Raw genomic sequence first — 14,407 nt, forward strand, 5'->3', positions numbered from 1 at the left:
TTTGCCTGCTCCAGAACGGCATATAGTTGGAATCATATAGTATGTAGCCTTTTCAGACTGGCTTTTACTAAGCAGTGTGCATTTTAGATTTCTCCATGTCTCTTGATGGCTTGATATAGCTCATTTCTTTTTATTGCTGAATAATATTCATTATATGGACGTACCACAGTATATTTGTTTACATTTTGAAGGACATCTTGGTCGCTTCCAGTTTTTGGTAATTATGAATAAAATTGGTGTAAACATTCATGTGCAGGTTTTTGTGAGGGCATAAGATTTTAGCTCATTTGAGTAAATGCCAAGAAGCATGAATCCTAGATGAAACGGTAAGACTATAAACAGCTTTGTGAGAAATTGCCAAACTTCTCCACAGTGGCTGCACCATTTTGTGTTCTCACAAGCAATGAATGGGAGTTCCTGTTGTTCTACATCCTTGTCAGCATTTGGTATTATTGATTATTTTGGATTTTTAGCCCTTCTAGTAGGTGTGTGTTATTGGGTATCTCATTGTTTTAATTTGCATTTCCCTTATGACTTATGATATTGAGCATCTTTTCATATGCTTGTCATCTATATATTTTTGGTGAAGAGTTAACATGTATTTTTATTATTGATCCATAGGAGTTCTTTATGTATACTGTATATGAGTTCTTTGTACTTTCTTGTTCACTCTTTCAAGGCTAATCTTTTCATGAAAGAAGTTTTTAACCTTAATGTTGTCCAATTTATCAGTCCTTTCCTTTATGCATAGTACTTTTGGGACCTGTTTAAGGAATTTTTGACAATTATAATCATGAAGACATTTTCCTATGTTTTCATCTAGAAGCTTTATTGTTTTACTTCTCACTTTTAGATTGATACACCAACCGAAGTTGATTTTTGTTTATGGTGGAAAGGTCAAGACTTTTTACATGTGGGTGTCTAATTAATCTGCACTATTTATTGAAAAGATCATCCTTTGTTGTACTGTAGTATCACCTTTGTTGTAAATCAGGTGACTATGGAGGTGAAGAATTGTTTTTGCATTCAGTTCTCTTCCATTGTTTTTTGGTTTCTGCCTATTCAATTTCTTATTGTCTTAATTACTTTTAGTCCAAGTTTTGGTATCTGGTAGTGTAAATGTAAGTCCTCTACTTTGGTTTTCATTTTCACGGTTATCCTGATAATTTTTGGTACTTCTCAGTTTCATCTAGATTTTATTTTTTAAATTTTTTTTAATATGACTTGAGAGGTTTTAAAAAATATTTATTTATTTATTTAGGCTGTGCCGGGTCTTAGCTGCGGCATGTGGGATCTTTTAATTGCAGCATGCGGGCTTCTTAGTTGTGGCATGTGAACTCTTAGTTGCAGCATGCATGTGGGATCTAGTTCCCCGAGCAGCAATCGAACAAGGGCCCCCTGCGTTGGGAGCACGGAGTCTTACCCACTGGACCACCTGGGAAATCCCTCATCTAGAGTTTAGAATCAGCTTGTCAGTTCCGTAATGATTAATGACACTGAGCATCTCTTCATGTACTTGTTGGCCATTTGTATATCTTTGGAGAAATGTCTGTTCAAATCCTTTGTTCATTTTTTTAATTGGGTTGTTTGTTTTTTGTGGCTTTTGTAAGAATTCTTTATATATTCTGGATACTAGGCCCTTATCAGATATATGACTTACAAATATTTTATCCCATTCTGTAGCTTGTCTTTTTACTTTCTTGATAGCATCCTTTGATGCACAAAGGTTTTAAATTTTGATGAAGTCCAATTTATCTACTTTTTCTTTGGTGTCATATTTAAGAAACTATCGCCACTCCACAGTCATTAAGCTTTTTCCTTTTGTCTTCTTCTGAGAGTTTTATAGCTTTAGTTCTTAAATTGATGTCTTTGATCCATTGTGAGCCATTTTTTGTGTGTGGTGTGGAGTGAGGGTCCACCTTCATTCTTTTGCACGTGGATATCCACTTGTCCCAGAACCATTCGCTGAAGAGACTGCTCTTTCAGTGAATGGTCTTGGCCCCCTTGTTGAAAAATCAGTTCATGATGGAAGTATGGGTTTGTTTCTGGACTCTCAGTTCTATTCCATTGGTCTGTATGTCTATCCATGTGCTAGTACCTCATACTAAATTTCAAGTATACTTTATACTAAGACATTTTAAAATAAATACATAGCCAGTAAAATTGTGAGTTCTTCTTGTGCTGCCTAAACTCACCTCACAGACTGCTGGTGGTACACTTGTCACGCTTAGAAAACACTATCTCTGCACATTTTTAGGAAATATGTAATTGCTAATCATTGTGTAGCAAACCAAGGCCCTGATGCTCATTGTTGCATTTATTGAAAATGCTTGGCAGAAAGCCTTTAGTGGGTGGGGTAAGAAGACGTGGAGTGAAGTACATAGGTATTGGGCAGAATGGTGAAATACAGAGATAGCTGCCTTTATTGTATTAATTTTCTGAAAATTATTATTTAGGGGAATGTCCAGTCTTTCTATCCCATGACTAAGACAAAGGTCTTAGTTTTAAGGAGATTATGCCTAAGTAAATATTAAGGCTATTTATTGTAGAAGGTAAAGCATGGTGTATGTCAGCCCTTTATGCCTTTATCACTCCGGGACGTCCCTGGGGTGCCACGGAGCTTGGAGGGTAACAGACATTGCAGGGATTGCAGTAGTGCTGGCTGGCTGGTATGGAACCCCGGTTTACCCTCTGGGGCAGGGGTAGCAGGCTTCTTCTTGTAGGGCCAGATGGTAAATGTTTTAGACTTTGTGGGTGTTAAGGTCTCTGCTGTAACTCTGAATTGCTGTCGCAGCCCCAAAACTGCCACAGTAATACGTAAACCAGAGAGCGTGGCTGTGTTCCATGAGACTCTGCTTACCAGAAAGGCTAGACCCTAGTTAGTTGACCCCAGTCTGGAAGAAAAAACAGGAATAAAAAGGAAAGCTGCATATTATAGCACTTTACTTTGGGGTAAGCCTTCTATTGATATATAACATACAGAGAAGAATAGAAATTATGTTCAGTTCAGTGAATTTTCACAGCAAGAACTTTCTCATATAATCAGCACCCAGCTTATATGAGTTATATTAATAATTCATATAAGTATTTATATAGTTTCTTAGATTAAGAAATGGGACGTTAACAGCACCCTAGAAATCCCCATTATGCTCCATCCAATCAGTACCCTCGTGAGACTAACCACTGTCCTGACATCTCACAGCCTAGATTAGTTTTGCCCATTTATTGAACTTTATAAGGTGAAATCATATGGAATGTTTTCTCATGTCTGACTTCTTTTGGTCAGTTTTCACTCTTTCTAGCAGTATATGAAACTTCCAGTCGCTCCATATCCTCATAAATCCTTGGTTTTGTCTGTCTTTAATTTTAACCATCCTCTTGGGCGTGCATTTTACCTTTTTAAAAAGTATTTTTCCTTTGGATCTTCACAACAACCCTGTTGAGTAGGCAACACGGAAATCACGCTCATCTTTGAACTGAGCGGTCATCTGGGTTGCAGAGACCCCCTCACTAACCGTCGGCAGGACTGAGACCGCTCTTGAGACTTCACTGTCTCCCTGGTCTGTGACCTGTGACCCATATTTTAATCTGTAGATACCTCTGTATTCAGATACATACATTAATAATAGCATGTAAGGCGCATGCATATTTTATTGGAAATTGGGACTGCTTCTCGGAATGAACTCCCCACAGTTCTCCATGGCACTGTCTAGCTCTGCTTATCGCTGTTGCGGTGCTGCCATAAATTGTATGTTTGTGGAGATGAAAAACAGAATAGTGACAGCAAACAGATCAACAAGAAATTATCCTACATATGTATAGAAAATTAATTTTTTGCAGTGTCAAAAGAAGCATTATACTCAGCAATGCACTGCTGGATCATTCTCAGAAAAGCTCTGTTATGTTCAGACCTTGAGCCTAGAATTCTGTGTTTTAGCCAGAAGGTGAGGCTATAGATAACTAGGGTTTTACTTTGTTATAATTTTAACATACTTAATTTTGTTAAATTTGGATAATGTATGTGTAAGTCTGAAGGTACATCTACATGAGTTTAAAGTCTTTCTTTAAAAATAAAAATTTATAGGTGATAAAAGCAAATATGTGAAAGACGGTTGATATTCCTTTTAAAAATAATAAGAGAAAATACAGTCAACTGAGGCATGAAAAGAAGACGTCACACATACAGATACTGCCAGAACAGGCATTGAAAGCACATCTGAGTAAAGCTGGACTTGTTCCTGGGAAGCCTTGGCTGTAAGAATAGGAGCAACCTGGCCCTATTAGGGACTGTTCATGTGTTTCTGACCAACTATTTATCTTTAACTGTCACGGATATATTTCATATCGTTTACCATGGCACCAGTACCAGTGTTTTGTCTCATTGAAACTACTCATGGTTTTGACAACTAGGGACTGTGGCTTGGCTCTCAGTTGAATATATTTTATACTGAAAGAACATAAACAGGCTTAGGCTTACAATTGGTATGAGATGCTGTTGGTAAAATCCAAGTTCATCTGCTGTTTTTGCATTAGGCACAAGGTAGAAAGTGGGGTCTCATCTCAGACACCATGACCTTAAGAGTCGTGGAAGCATGCTTAATTACAAGCTGAAAATTACTCCTAGTTCTGTCACTGGCTAATTGTGTGATTTTTGACCAAGCAGCTTAACTTCTCTGGGGTCTTGTTTTCCTTAGCTATAAAACAAGGGTATGGACTATATAACTCACCTTTTCCCCCAAGTAAATTTTATTTCTTACTTTTTAATTTAAATCTTTTTGAATAGCTAATACATTATAATGTTTCAGAATTTAAAAATAAGGAAGTTCCATTTCCCAGCTCCATTCCCTAGTCAGATAGTTGCCTTTTATATGGGCAACTGATGCTATATTTTTTTTTCTGTAGTTTTACAGGGATATTTTATGCACATGTAAGCAAATGCACGGTATATCTCTGCCCCTTCCTTTCTTTTTTAAAGAAATGGTAGCATCTAGAACATACTGCTTTTTCCGTGGTCTGTATTTTGAGGATTACTTTTCCATATGAGTATATTTCATTTCCAAATGAGTACCTACTTAATGGTATAAATAAACGCATTTGAATAGATAACAGGTAAAATTCAAAAAGTACAAGGGTCTTTCCTGACACTACCCACCTCTCTCGGTGCAGCCACTTTTGAGTTGACATATGTTTGTTCTTTCCTAGAAGAAAGCAGATGCTTATGGCTGGTGCTGTTAACCCAGAGTATTTGGTTTTCTGAGAGAGATTCTACAAAGAAAATAACTTAGGTGCATTTCACCTGGCTCTTAGGAGCCACCAAATGGCTAAGGTATACAGTTGGCCCTTGAACAACACGGGTCTGAACCGCATGGGTCCACTTACACGTGGATTGTCTTCTGTAGTGAATACTACAGTACCACACATTTGTGGTGCGTTGGATCTGTAGATTCGGAGGAACTGTGGAGATGGACGGCCAACTGTAAGTTTCTTGGATTTTTGCCTGTTGGAGGATCTGTGCCCAACCCCTGCGGTGTTCAGGGGTCAACAGTATATGTACAAAATAAGAACAGTTAGTGCATATATAACAAGCTGGAAGAATATTAAAGCGAAGTTAGGTAATTTCGAGGTGGAGAGCGTGAGTCAGTGAGGCTAAAAGTAGAAGTAGACATTCTGGTCTTGGAGCCTCAAACAGCTGGGAAGAGACCCAAAAAGTCATTAGCTTGTGTCTTATCTCCACATGTTTAGCAAATATTTGTTAGGCACACATTCTATGCCAGGCCTCATACGATGCTTTGGAGATACAGGGACAAAGCAGACATACAACATACAGAGAAGAATAGAAATTATGTTCAGTTCGGTGAATTTTCACAACGAGAACTTTCTCATATAATCATCACCCAGATTATATGGGTTATATTAATAATTCATATAATTATTTATATAATTTCTTAGATTAAGAAATGGGACGTTAACAGCAGCCTAGAAATCCCCATCATGCTCCATCCAATCAGCACCCTCGTGAGACTACCCACTGTCCTGATATCTCACAGCCTACATTAGTTTTGCCCATTTCACTTCAGAGTTTTACCTAAAAAAGCTCAGCTGTGCTAAAACCTGAATGTTGACAAGTGTGGGAGGAGCAGTAGAAAATGGGAGAAAAGAAAGTAGAAAGGAATTAAAAAAAAAGTAGAAATGAGGGGAAAGGATGGTGGAGATGAGGCAAGGTGGTACCGATTTGAAGTAGGGGGGATGACTGTCAGACTTCCCAGAGGCCTGCTTGGTGACTTCAGAGAGCATTGTGGTGTCAGAGGGTGACAGAGTGGGAGCAGGTGGTTGATGGTTACAGAGCTGGGTTCTTGGAGGAACGTAGGGAATGATGGACAGAGGGAAGTGAGGCTAGTGCCTGTTGAGGGCAGAGGATGGGGAGCGCAACTCTATTTTGGAACGATTTTTATTCAAAACAAAATAAAAACAGGTTAAAAGTTTGGGGTTTAGTTACTTTAGAAATTGAAAATGCCTCATCAGGATTTATGGGTAGCTGAGCTCTTAAACGCACAGTGCTTAAGAGTTTCAGTCAAGAGATGCGAATTTGAGTTAAATCCCCGAATGCTATAAATTCAGTAGGTTTTGCTGGAACTTGGTGTCACATCGTAGGTATTTTGCGCAGAAGAGATGCACCTAGGTTCTTCCGACCTAGGGGATGTGGATGACCTTTGCCGTGCAGATAAGCTGGCCGGCCTGACCTGCTGGGCCCGTCTGGGAAGAGCAGTTTGAAAGCCAGCTCATCTGGTCCCCGCCGTTACATGCCAGGCCTGCCTGCGGGTAGTTCCCATGGGAGAGCGCGGTCTGGAGTGATGGGTAGGGTACTGAGTAGCAAGGACGAGCATTAAAGAGGTGGCCGTGCTCCGAGACGGTTGATAGGCTTTTGTCCCCATAGCACCAGGAAGCGTCATCTTGTTTGATCTGCACAACTCTGTGATAGGCTTTATCATTTTGGGGTGGTAGAGACACAACTATTATTGTATACTGTTTAGAATCTCTACGTAAAGAGTTAAACTGATTTTGAAACTGGTCTTCAAGTTTTTCTCAAGGAAGCAAAGGTGCTCAATTTCTGATCTTCGTAAACCGGTTATTGTTTAATTTTGATAGTGAAGTGGAGTTCCTGGTGGCAGGAAGGGTGAGCAGTTGAGGAGAGCGGTGGGCCTGTCTGTGTGTGAGGGGACGTGTGTATGGGGACAGTCTGGGTCCTGCCTGGGGTCCTACCTCCTGAGGCTTCCTTGCACCAGTGAGATCTCCTGACGATTCCTCCCCGTCCTCTCGGAGGGCAGAAGCACATAGGTGAAAAGTACTGTTCTGGATGAGCTGATAGATTTGAGCCCTGCCAGATGCAGTGGCTCTGTGCTTACTCCCATTCTGTCTGGGGAAGCAGTAGGAATGTGTGCGGCCCAGCGTCTCGTGTGAAGTTGTAGCTGCCTCTTAAAAAGGCAGCCATACTCAGGAGGACTGATGTGAATTGATCACACCTTAACTTAGGTCCCTAGCCCCTTAGAGATCCGGGGGCCCTGTGGCTGCAGAGACCGCTCACCCCCGACAGTGGACACGTGCACACGCGTGTATGTTGACGTGTAGTTTTCTTGGCGTTGGTGGATCTCCTGAAGCCCATCCTAAAGATACGTGAATTTCATAGACCTCTTTCTGAACAAGTACTCTGGGGACCAGACATGAGAACGAACTTGAAGAGCTGGTGCATAATAGGGGTTGTTTTGAGGCCTAGGACTCTCCCAGAAAGGGTCACCTCTGAGCAGAAAGAAAGCCGAGTGTGGGGATAGCACCCCCCAGCCCTGGAGAAAGGCTTTGCTCTCTCAGTGCCGAGAGGAACAGCCGCGAAGCAAAGTGAAAGTCTAGAGATGCTGTGGACTTTAAAATTAGACTCAACGTGGAAACTAAAACATGTTTTGTTTTGTTTTTTTCCTTCCCAGTTACGCTGTAATTTGAATTGTTGTTGTTTTAAGTTTGTCATTGAACCAAATTAATATTACGTTATCAACAGCGGGAAGGGACCTACTGAAAAAGTCATTTTATTACATTTGGAGCTTTGTTAAGGAGCGAAGCCTTGCTGCTTAGGATAAAACTATTTTCTAGAAAAGTCTTAATTCATAAGCAAAATGACATCATTTTTCAGTTTTAAGTGTACAGTTTTTTATCTCAGGGGTTTATCTATCAATTGCAGTTAATTAAATCAAATTAATTCTCATTTTTAGATAACATATTAAGTAGTTTCAACATAGAGGCTATGAAAATTGTTTCATCCTACATCCTGAAATAGCATTTTAGAAATTAAGTTGAGGGCCTCTTTTCTTATTGTATTCTGGCTTTAGGTTAAAACACTTAACTACTGAGTTCTTAAAACACAGTTGTCAACAGATATTTTACTTGTGCCTTTAGTGTTTCTTCCCATAGTACAGACTTTTCCAAAGGGAATAATATATCAATTAATGTGGTCCCAGCAATCATTTTATTTGGCCCTGGGGAGTCATACAACATTTTGTTATTAGTTTGGTGTAGAGATTTTGAATGTATGGGCTTTGAATGTGGATAGAGTTAAGAATAAATAGAATAAAAATTATGTATATCTTTCCCTTAGTAGATCCACTTTGTTTCTGAATGAAGTTACAGTCTTTTGAATTACATCAGTATTTATCAAAACTGGAATTGCTTCACTGGAGGATCTGCCGGGAGGATTTTTTGGAGCTCTTGTCGGCTTTCTCCATCCCCTTCTGCTCTGTCTCCAGCATGGTTTCACCCCACCTCCCATCGTTGGAATTTCACAGCTCTTGCTTTTAAGCAGATTCTGCTGTAGACCAGGAGGACTGTTGGCCAAATAGGGGACTGCAGGCCATTTGCTCAGAATAGGCATGTAAAGGTCTAGAGAAAATGCTGGAATGCTGTGTTCACCACATGGACGTTTGAGAAATAGAAGACATTCCTGAGTTTTATTGAGTCTTAAAATTAACCCCTCACCCTACTTCCAAATTTCTAATATTTTGGGGTCAAGCTGGATACAAAGAGTTGCACGTGACATATTTCTGTCTTTGTCTAGTTAATATGGATTGTATATTTGTGCCGAAATTTTAAGACTTAGAGTATTATTTTCAAGAGTTGAAGACGTTTAGGACGTCTTTATTTTATGACGTTCTTGGTAAATTTTTGTGATTATTGCATATTCTTGCTTGAAAATACTTTTAAGTTTATAGCCATTTACCTAAATGTAAGCACGCTGTACACTAGAAAGCACACTGTAAAACTTGAGGATTGTTCAAAGCACTGCAATCCTTTACCTTCCTAAAACCATAACTGTGTGAGAGAACAAAAGTTTTTGCCTTTTTGACTTTATCTTGCTTTGCAGCAGTTTTCAGAGGTAGATTGAATTTGTGAATCAGCTTTTATATTTCTACTAGAGTTTTGTGTACTGAGTGATTTAAGAAACTGGGTTATTGATGAACGCTCAAAGTGACTTAGAGGAGAAGTGCCTCTGTGATTTGTTGTGGCTTAGAAATAGTACTGAGCAGGCAGGCACGGTTAAGAAACACGATGGCTTTTGTGTGTCGTTGAGTGGGTATTAAGCCTCAGGATTTTGGTTCCAGGTTTCTAACAGTCCTGTTCACAGGGGTTAGAACCCTGTAGCCCCATGTCTCAGTCATCTCAACGTTTCTCATTTCTAACTTAAAAACACGTCCATTAAAAAAATTTAAGGTACCATTCATTTCATCTGAAATCTCTTATAAATCTGACATAATTTGGTTTCGAAACAATAACCAAATAATTTAGTTTCATTTATGTGCTGAGAATAACAACTGGTATTTATTGTTTATACTTATGCAATTTTATAGATGGAGTTTTAACATTGAATGCGGAGAACACTAATTATGCCTATCAAGTTCCAAACTTCCATAAATGTGAAATCTGTCTGCTATCTTTTCCAAAAGAGTCCCAGTTTCAACGCCACATGAGGGATCACGAGCGAAATGACAAGGTATGTATTCTAAAAAGGGATGTCAGAAATGTGAGCGTTGAAACTGGAGGAATTGTGAAAATCAACATGTAAACATTTTTCTTGTTCCTAAATTGTGGAACATTCCATATTATGTAAATAAATATTTCGATGTTTTGTTTTTAGTTGTAGTTGTATTTCCACCCATCATTAGATAATGAGAGAAAGTGAGAACTAGTCTGGTGAATCTAAGGAAGTTATTTATGAACGGACAAAGAAATAATCTTAAAATGTGACTTTGTTCAGTAGTTTCAATTTCCCTTATCTTGATGTGTTTTTCTCCAGCAGGGAGTGGTACCTTTAAGTGGTCGTGCATTTTAAGAAGGTATTTGAGATGTTTTAGATCTTATTTCCGCAGGGAGCAGCACCCCCTTAAATAGGTATTTGAACTCCCTTGCGGTGCCCCTGGTGGGGTATGTCAAGAGTGTTAGCGTCCTAACGGAATGAGCTGCCTGTTGGTTGGAAAGTGGCAGTTAAAACTACAGTGAAAAGAGTGATTGCCGACTTTTCTCTGGGTTAGGACGATGTAAGCTAGTGAGCCATCCGAGACCAGAAAAACACCAGGGATCTCTTTTCTGGAGGACGGGATCTGACCAACCCCAGCCTTACTTTCGGCATGAATGATGCTGCTGTAACTATGATAACGTGGTACTGACACCAGTACCCACGGGCGTTACTCTCCCAAGCTGAAGAATCTGAAAACACTGACCCATTAGGGTCTTGATATTTACAAGAGAAATACCAGTGATTACTTTATCTTTCTACTAGGAAGTGGCAGAATACCTTCCATTTGGGGGAAATTTTAGATGGGGATAAGCAACTCTGTTAAAATCTAGTGAAAGTTTTCACAATTACTTAGTTTACTTGAAGTGATTTTGTTTACAGCAGTGGAGTTGTCATAAAAGAAGGGAAAAAATCCCACCCAGTGAGTTGAAGTGTCTCACTTTTATTTTCATAGCGGCTACATTCTGATACATTTATATGCAGCATTTCTTATTAGAAACATTTTCTATATAGATGTGGTGTCTCCTTATACTCCTTTGAGAAATTCTGTAAGGAGTTATACTGTGTGCGTTTTGGATTTATTGACTTCAGGTCCAGAAAGACTTCAGAAGTTCCTTAGAAAGCTTATCTGTTGGATTATGGTGCTTGTTAATATTTGAATGACATTGATTGTGTTTCAGTGGCTTCTCGACTTTTTTCTCCACCTAGCCACATCGATGTGACCAGTGCCCCCAAACCTTTAATGTTGAGTTCAACTTGACACTTCACAAATGTACCCACAATGGGGAGGATCCCACCTGTCCCGTGTGTAACAAGAAATTCTCCAGAGTGGCTAGTCTCAAAGCACATGTTATGCTGCATGAGAAGGAAGAGGTAATTATTTCAGCCTATACTTTGTTCACTGATTTTTAAAATGCATCTGATCCTTAGTCAGGAGGATGTTAGGGTTAAACTAGTTTTAAAAAGCCTTTCGTATAGGTTTCAAGGAGTCAGTTATCATTAAATTTGCCTTGGCTAGTCTCCAGGTCACTGGTAAAGTGTTTATTTCGGGGTCATGTCAGCACCTTGGGGCAGAGACATTTTAGTGTGTCGTGTATTTGGGGGAATCAAAGTATGTCCACAGTGGGTGGCAGAGGTGCCCCCCACTCTTTTTTTCTTAATAAAAATTAACTTTTTTAGGATTCTGAGTGGCCAAGAGTAAATTTTCTGCCTCTGAAGATGGTAGAATCTCCTTGCTTGGCTCCTGGATCGTCTGACACGTGGGAATTTGGGAGAAGAGAGGACATTCTTGATGACCCAAAACGGTTTATGCACCACAGTGAATAGTCCTGAAAGGGCCACAGGCCCAGTCTTGGGACAGAGTGAAGGATGACAGGGACGCGCCGCTGGTGTGCACCAGAGAGGCCTGCCTGCTCTTGGGACGGGCGGGCCCACTGTGACGTATACACGTCTGTTGCTTCAAGTATTACCCCCCATTGTTACCATAGAAAGCTAGGGAAATGCAAAGGTAAAAAGCAGTCACCCAGGGATAATTACAGATAACTACTTGGTATAGTTTCCTCCTGAGACAGAAAAACATACAGCATTTAAATTGCATATATAAAATTTGCATCCTGAAAATTGAGTTTATTATACTTTGTGTATCGGTTTGTGTCTTCTTTTTATGTCTTTAATTTTTTATATAAAATAATTTATTTTTATCTTTTAAAATCTTATTGTATAAGTAATACATGTTTATTTTGGAAAAAGTTAGAAACTAAAGATTAACAAAAGTAACATAAAAGAACCAATAATCGCACCAGTGGGAGAGAACGCATATGCAGTTGACCTTTGAACCACGCGGGTCTGAACTGTGCGGGTCCACTTAAACGTGGAGTTTTTCAGTCAGTACGTATGACAGTACTACATGGTGCGAAGTTGGCTGACTCCAAGGATGGGGAACCGTGGACGTGGAGGGCCACCCTGAAGTTACGCTTGGATTTTCAACTGCGCGGGGTCGGCGCTCTAGACCCTTGTGTTGTTCAAGGGTCAGCTGTGTAGTCTTTCAGGCTTTTTTTTGGGCTATACATATACTTTCCATAACAGTTTATATACCTAAGGATAGTTTTTTTTAGTGCAAATACATACTGTTTTGTAACCCACTCTTTTCCTTTAATACATTGTGAATACATCTTTTCCTCTTTCACTTACTGAATCATGAGTGTTTTCCCCATGTCACTATTTTAAATTGCTTTGTTAAAGTCTTCAGCATCTGGATATAGCATCATGATATTTTTACCATTTCCTTTATTATTTAACCTTTAAGTTGTTTATACTTTTTCAGTATTATAAATAATACATCTTTGCATGTATCTTTAATTGTTTCATTAGGATAGATTCCTAGAGTTGGATTTACTGAATTAACAAGGCTTTTTCAAGTTCTTTATAGAATGCCCTGCTATGTTTTCGAGAGCGCAAGCTGCTTTATAACCTTCTCCTGCAGACTGCAGGCCTGCCTGTCTCACTCATCTGTAGCGCTGTCCAGAAATGGCCATTGTTTTTGTATTAAAAGGCAGAAAGTGTCTAATTTTGGAATAAGTTCACACAGTGAGACTCAGACAGCAGAGAAGGGGTTAGAGTGAGACTTAAGTCTCCATCAGGCCCGACTTTCAGTCCTCCTCCCGGGAGCTGCCTGCACAGCAGTCTCTTCTGCACCCCCCCAGGGGCTTTCAGTGCGCGTACACATCTCTGCATCCCCAGTGATACCACCCAGTAGCAGTATTCTGTGCTTTTTCTTCAGTTGACTCTGTCTTAGGTATGGTTCCAGCAGCCGCATGGTGTTACGCTGTATGCGTTGTGTACCCCTGTGTTATACACAACAGGTCTCTGTGTGGGTTGTTTCTGCCCTTTGTGTGTAGCCGCAGTGAGCAGTCTATTCATTGACAGGTTCTGGGTCTTGTGATTTGCTTAGAAATGCTTCCCAAGTGTACAATCACTATCTTTTAAAATCCCACCGTGTCTTCTAATGCAGGTCCACAAGGTGTAGGGCGCACCTGTATTTCAGAAATCCTGAGTTCACACTCATTCCTCCACCCCAGTCCCTCTGCCCAGGGCGCCCACCTGCCCCGCAGTTCCTGGCTGCGTGTCCCTTCCTCCACAACGGGACGCGGCTCCCAGCAGCGCGCACGTCCCTCCCCTCACGCGCTCGGTGGTCCTGTGTTAACACTGGAAGTCGTTTCACAGTTGCTTGGCCCAAACCACTGTACGTGAAGCGCGTTTCGGATTTGAAGTCAGTACAGGGTCGTGGCATTCGTTTGCTTTCTCTTTTAGGCCCCCTTGCCATTCTTACGATCTGCGGCCCTCAGATTACTGCCCTCAATTAGGGTCGGGCTCGAACGACCAGCGACAGCCCCATGCAGGCAGAGTAGGGGTTGAGGGCCGGGGAGTTAGTCTTTGAACATTAGGGTGGTAAGTAGTAGCTGTCAAAAAGATGCAAACAAGGGGCACTCAGGAGACTGGCTCCTTTCTGTAACCCTACCCCATTCCTGGGACCGCGTTCTTGGTTTCCAGTTTGACTTTGCTGTATTTCTCTTTGTAATGATAAACAAATGTTTGTATGTTTCTTATTTTACTTTTCTGGTTTATTATTAATGTGGACTTTAGAATTTTGCCTAATTAAAAATTAATTGGTATTTTAATTTTGATTGCATTAAATTTTCCGATTGTTAAAGGGGAGAATTGAACATGTTTAAAATATTGAATCTTTATTGTCAAAACATTCAGTAATGTTTTGTTCAGTTGGGTGTTCAGCACATTATTTAAATTTGTTCTTAAATGTTTTAACATTTTTTAAAAATATCATTTAACGGGTCTTTC

General features: G+C 40.0%; 1 protein-coding gene across 4 annotated transcripts in view; it reads left to right on the forward strand.

Moving 5' to 3' along the window:
* The window catches only part of ZNF236 (zinc finger protein 236), a 97,144-nt gene that overhangs the window by 6,449 nt on the left and 76,288 nt on the right, over nt 1-14,407 (forward strand). For all 4 annotated transcript variants that reach the window (XM_068563058.1, XM_068563055.1, XM_068563056.1 and 1 more), the window contains 2 exons: nt 9,888-10,030; nt 11,261-11,425. In XM_068563058.1, coding sequence (XP_068419159.1) covers nt 9,888-10,030; nt 11,261-11,425 — 308 coding nt within the window. The remainder of the gene's footprint in view (nt 1-9,887; nt 10,031-11,260; nt 11,426-14,407) is intronic.

The sequence above is a fragment of the Eschrichtius robustus genome, chromosome 14 (assembly GCF_028021215.1).
Source record: "Eschrichtius robustus isolate mEscRob2 chromosome 14, mEscRob2.pri, whole genome shotgun sequence".
Taxonomy (NCBI): domain Eukaryota; kingdom Metazoa; phylum Chordata; class Mammalia; order Artiodactyla; family Eschrichtiidae; genus Eschrichtius; species Eschrichtius robustus.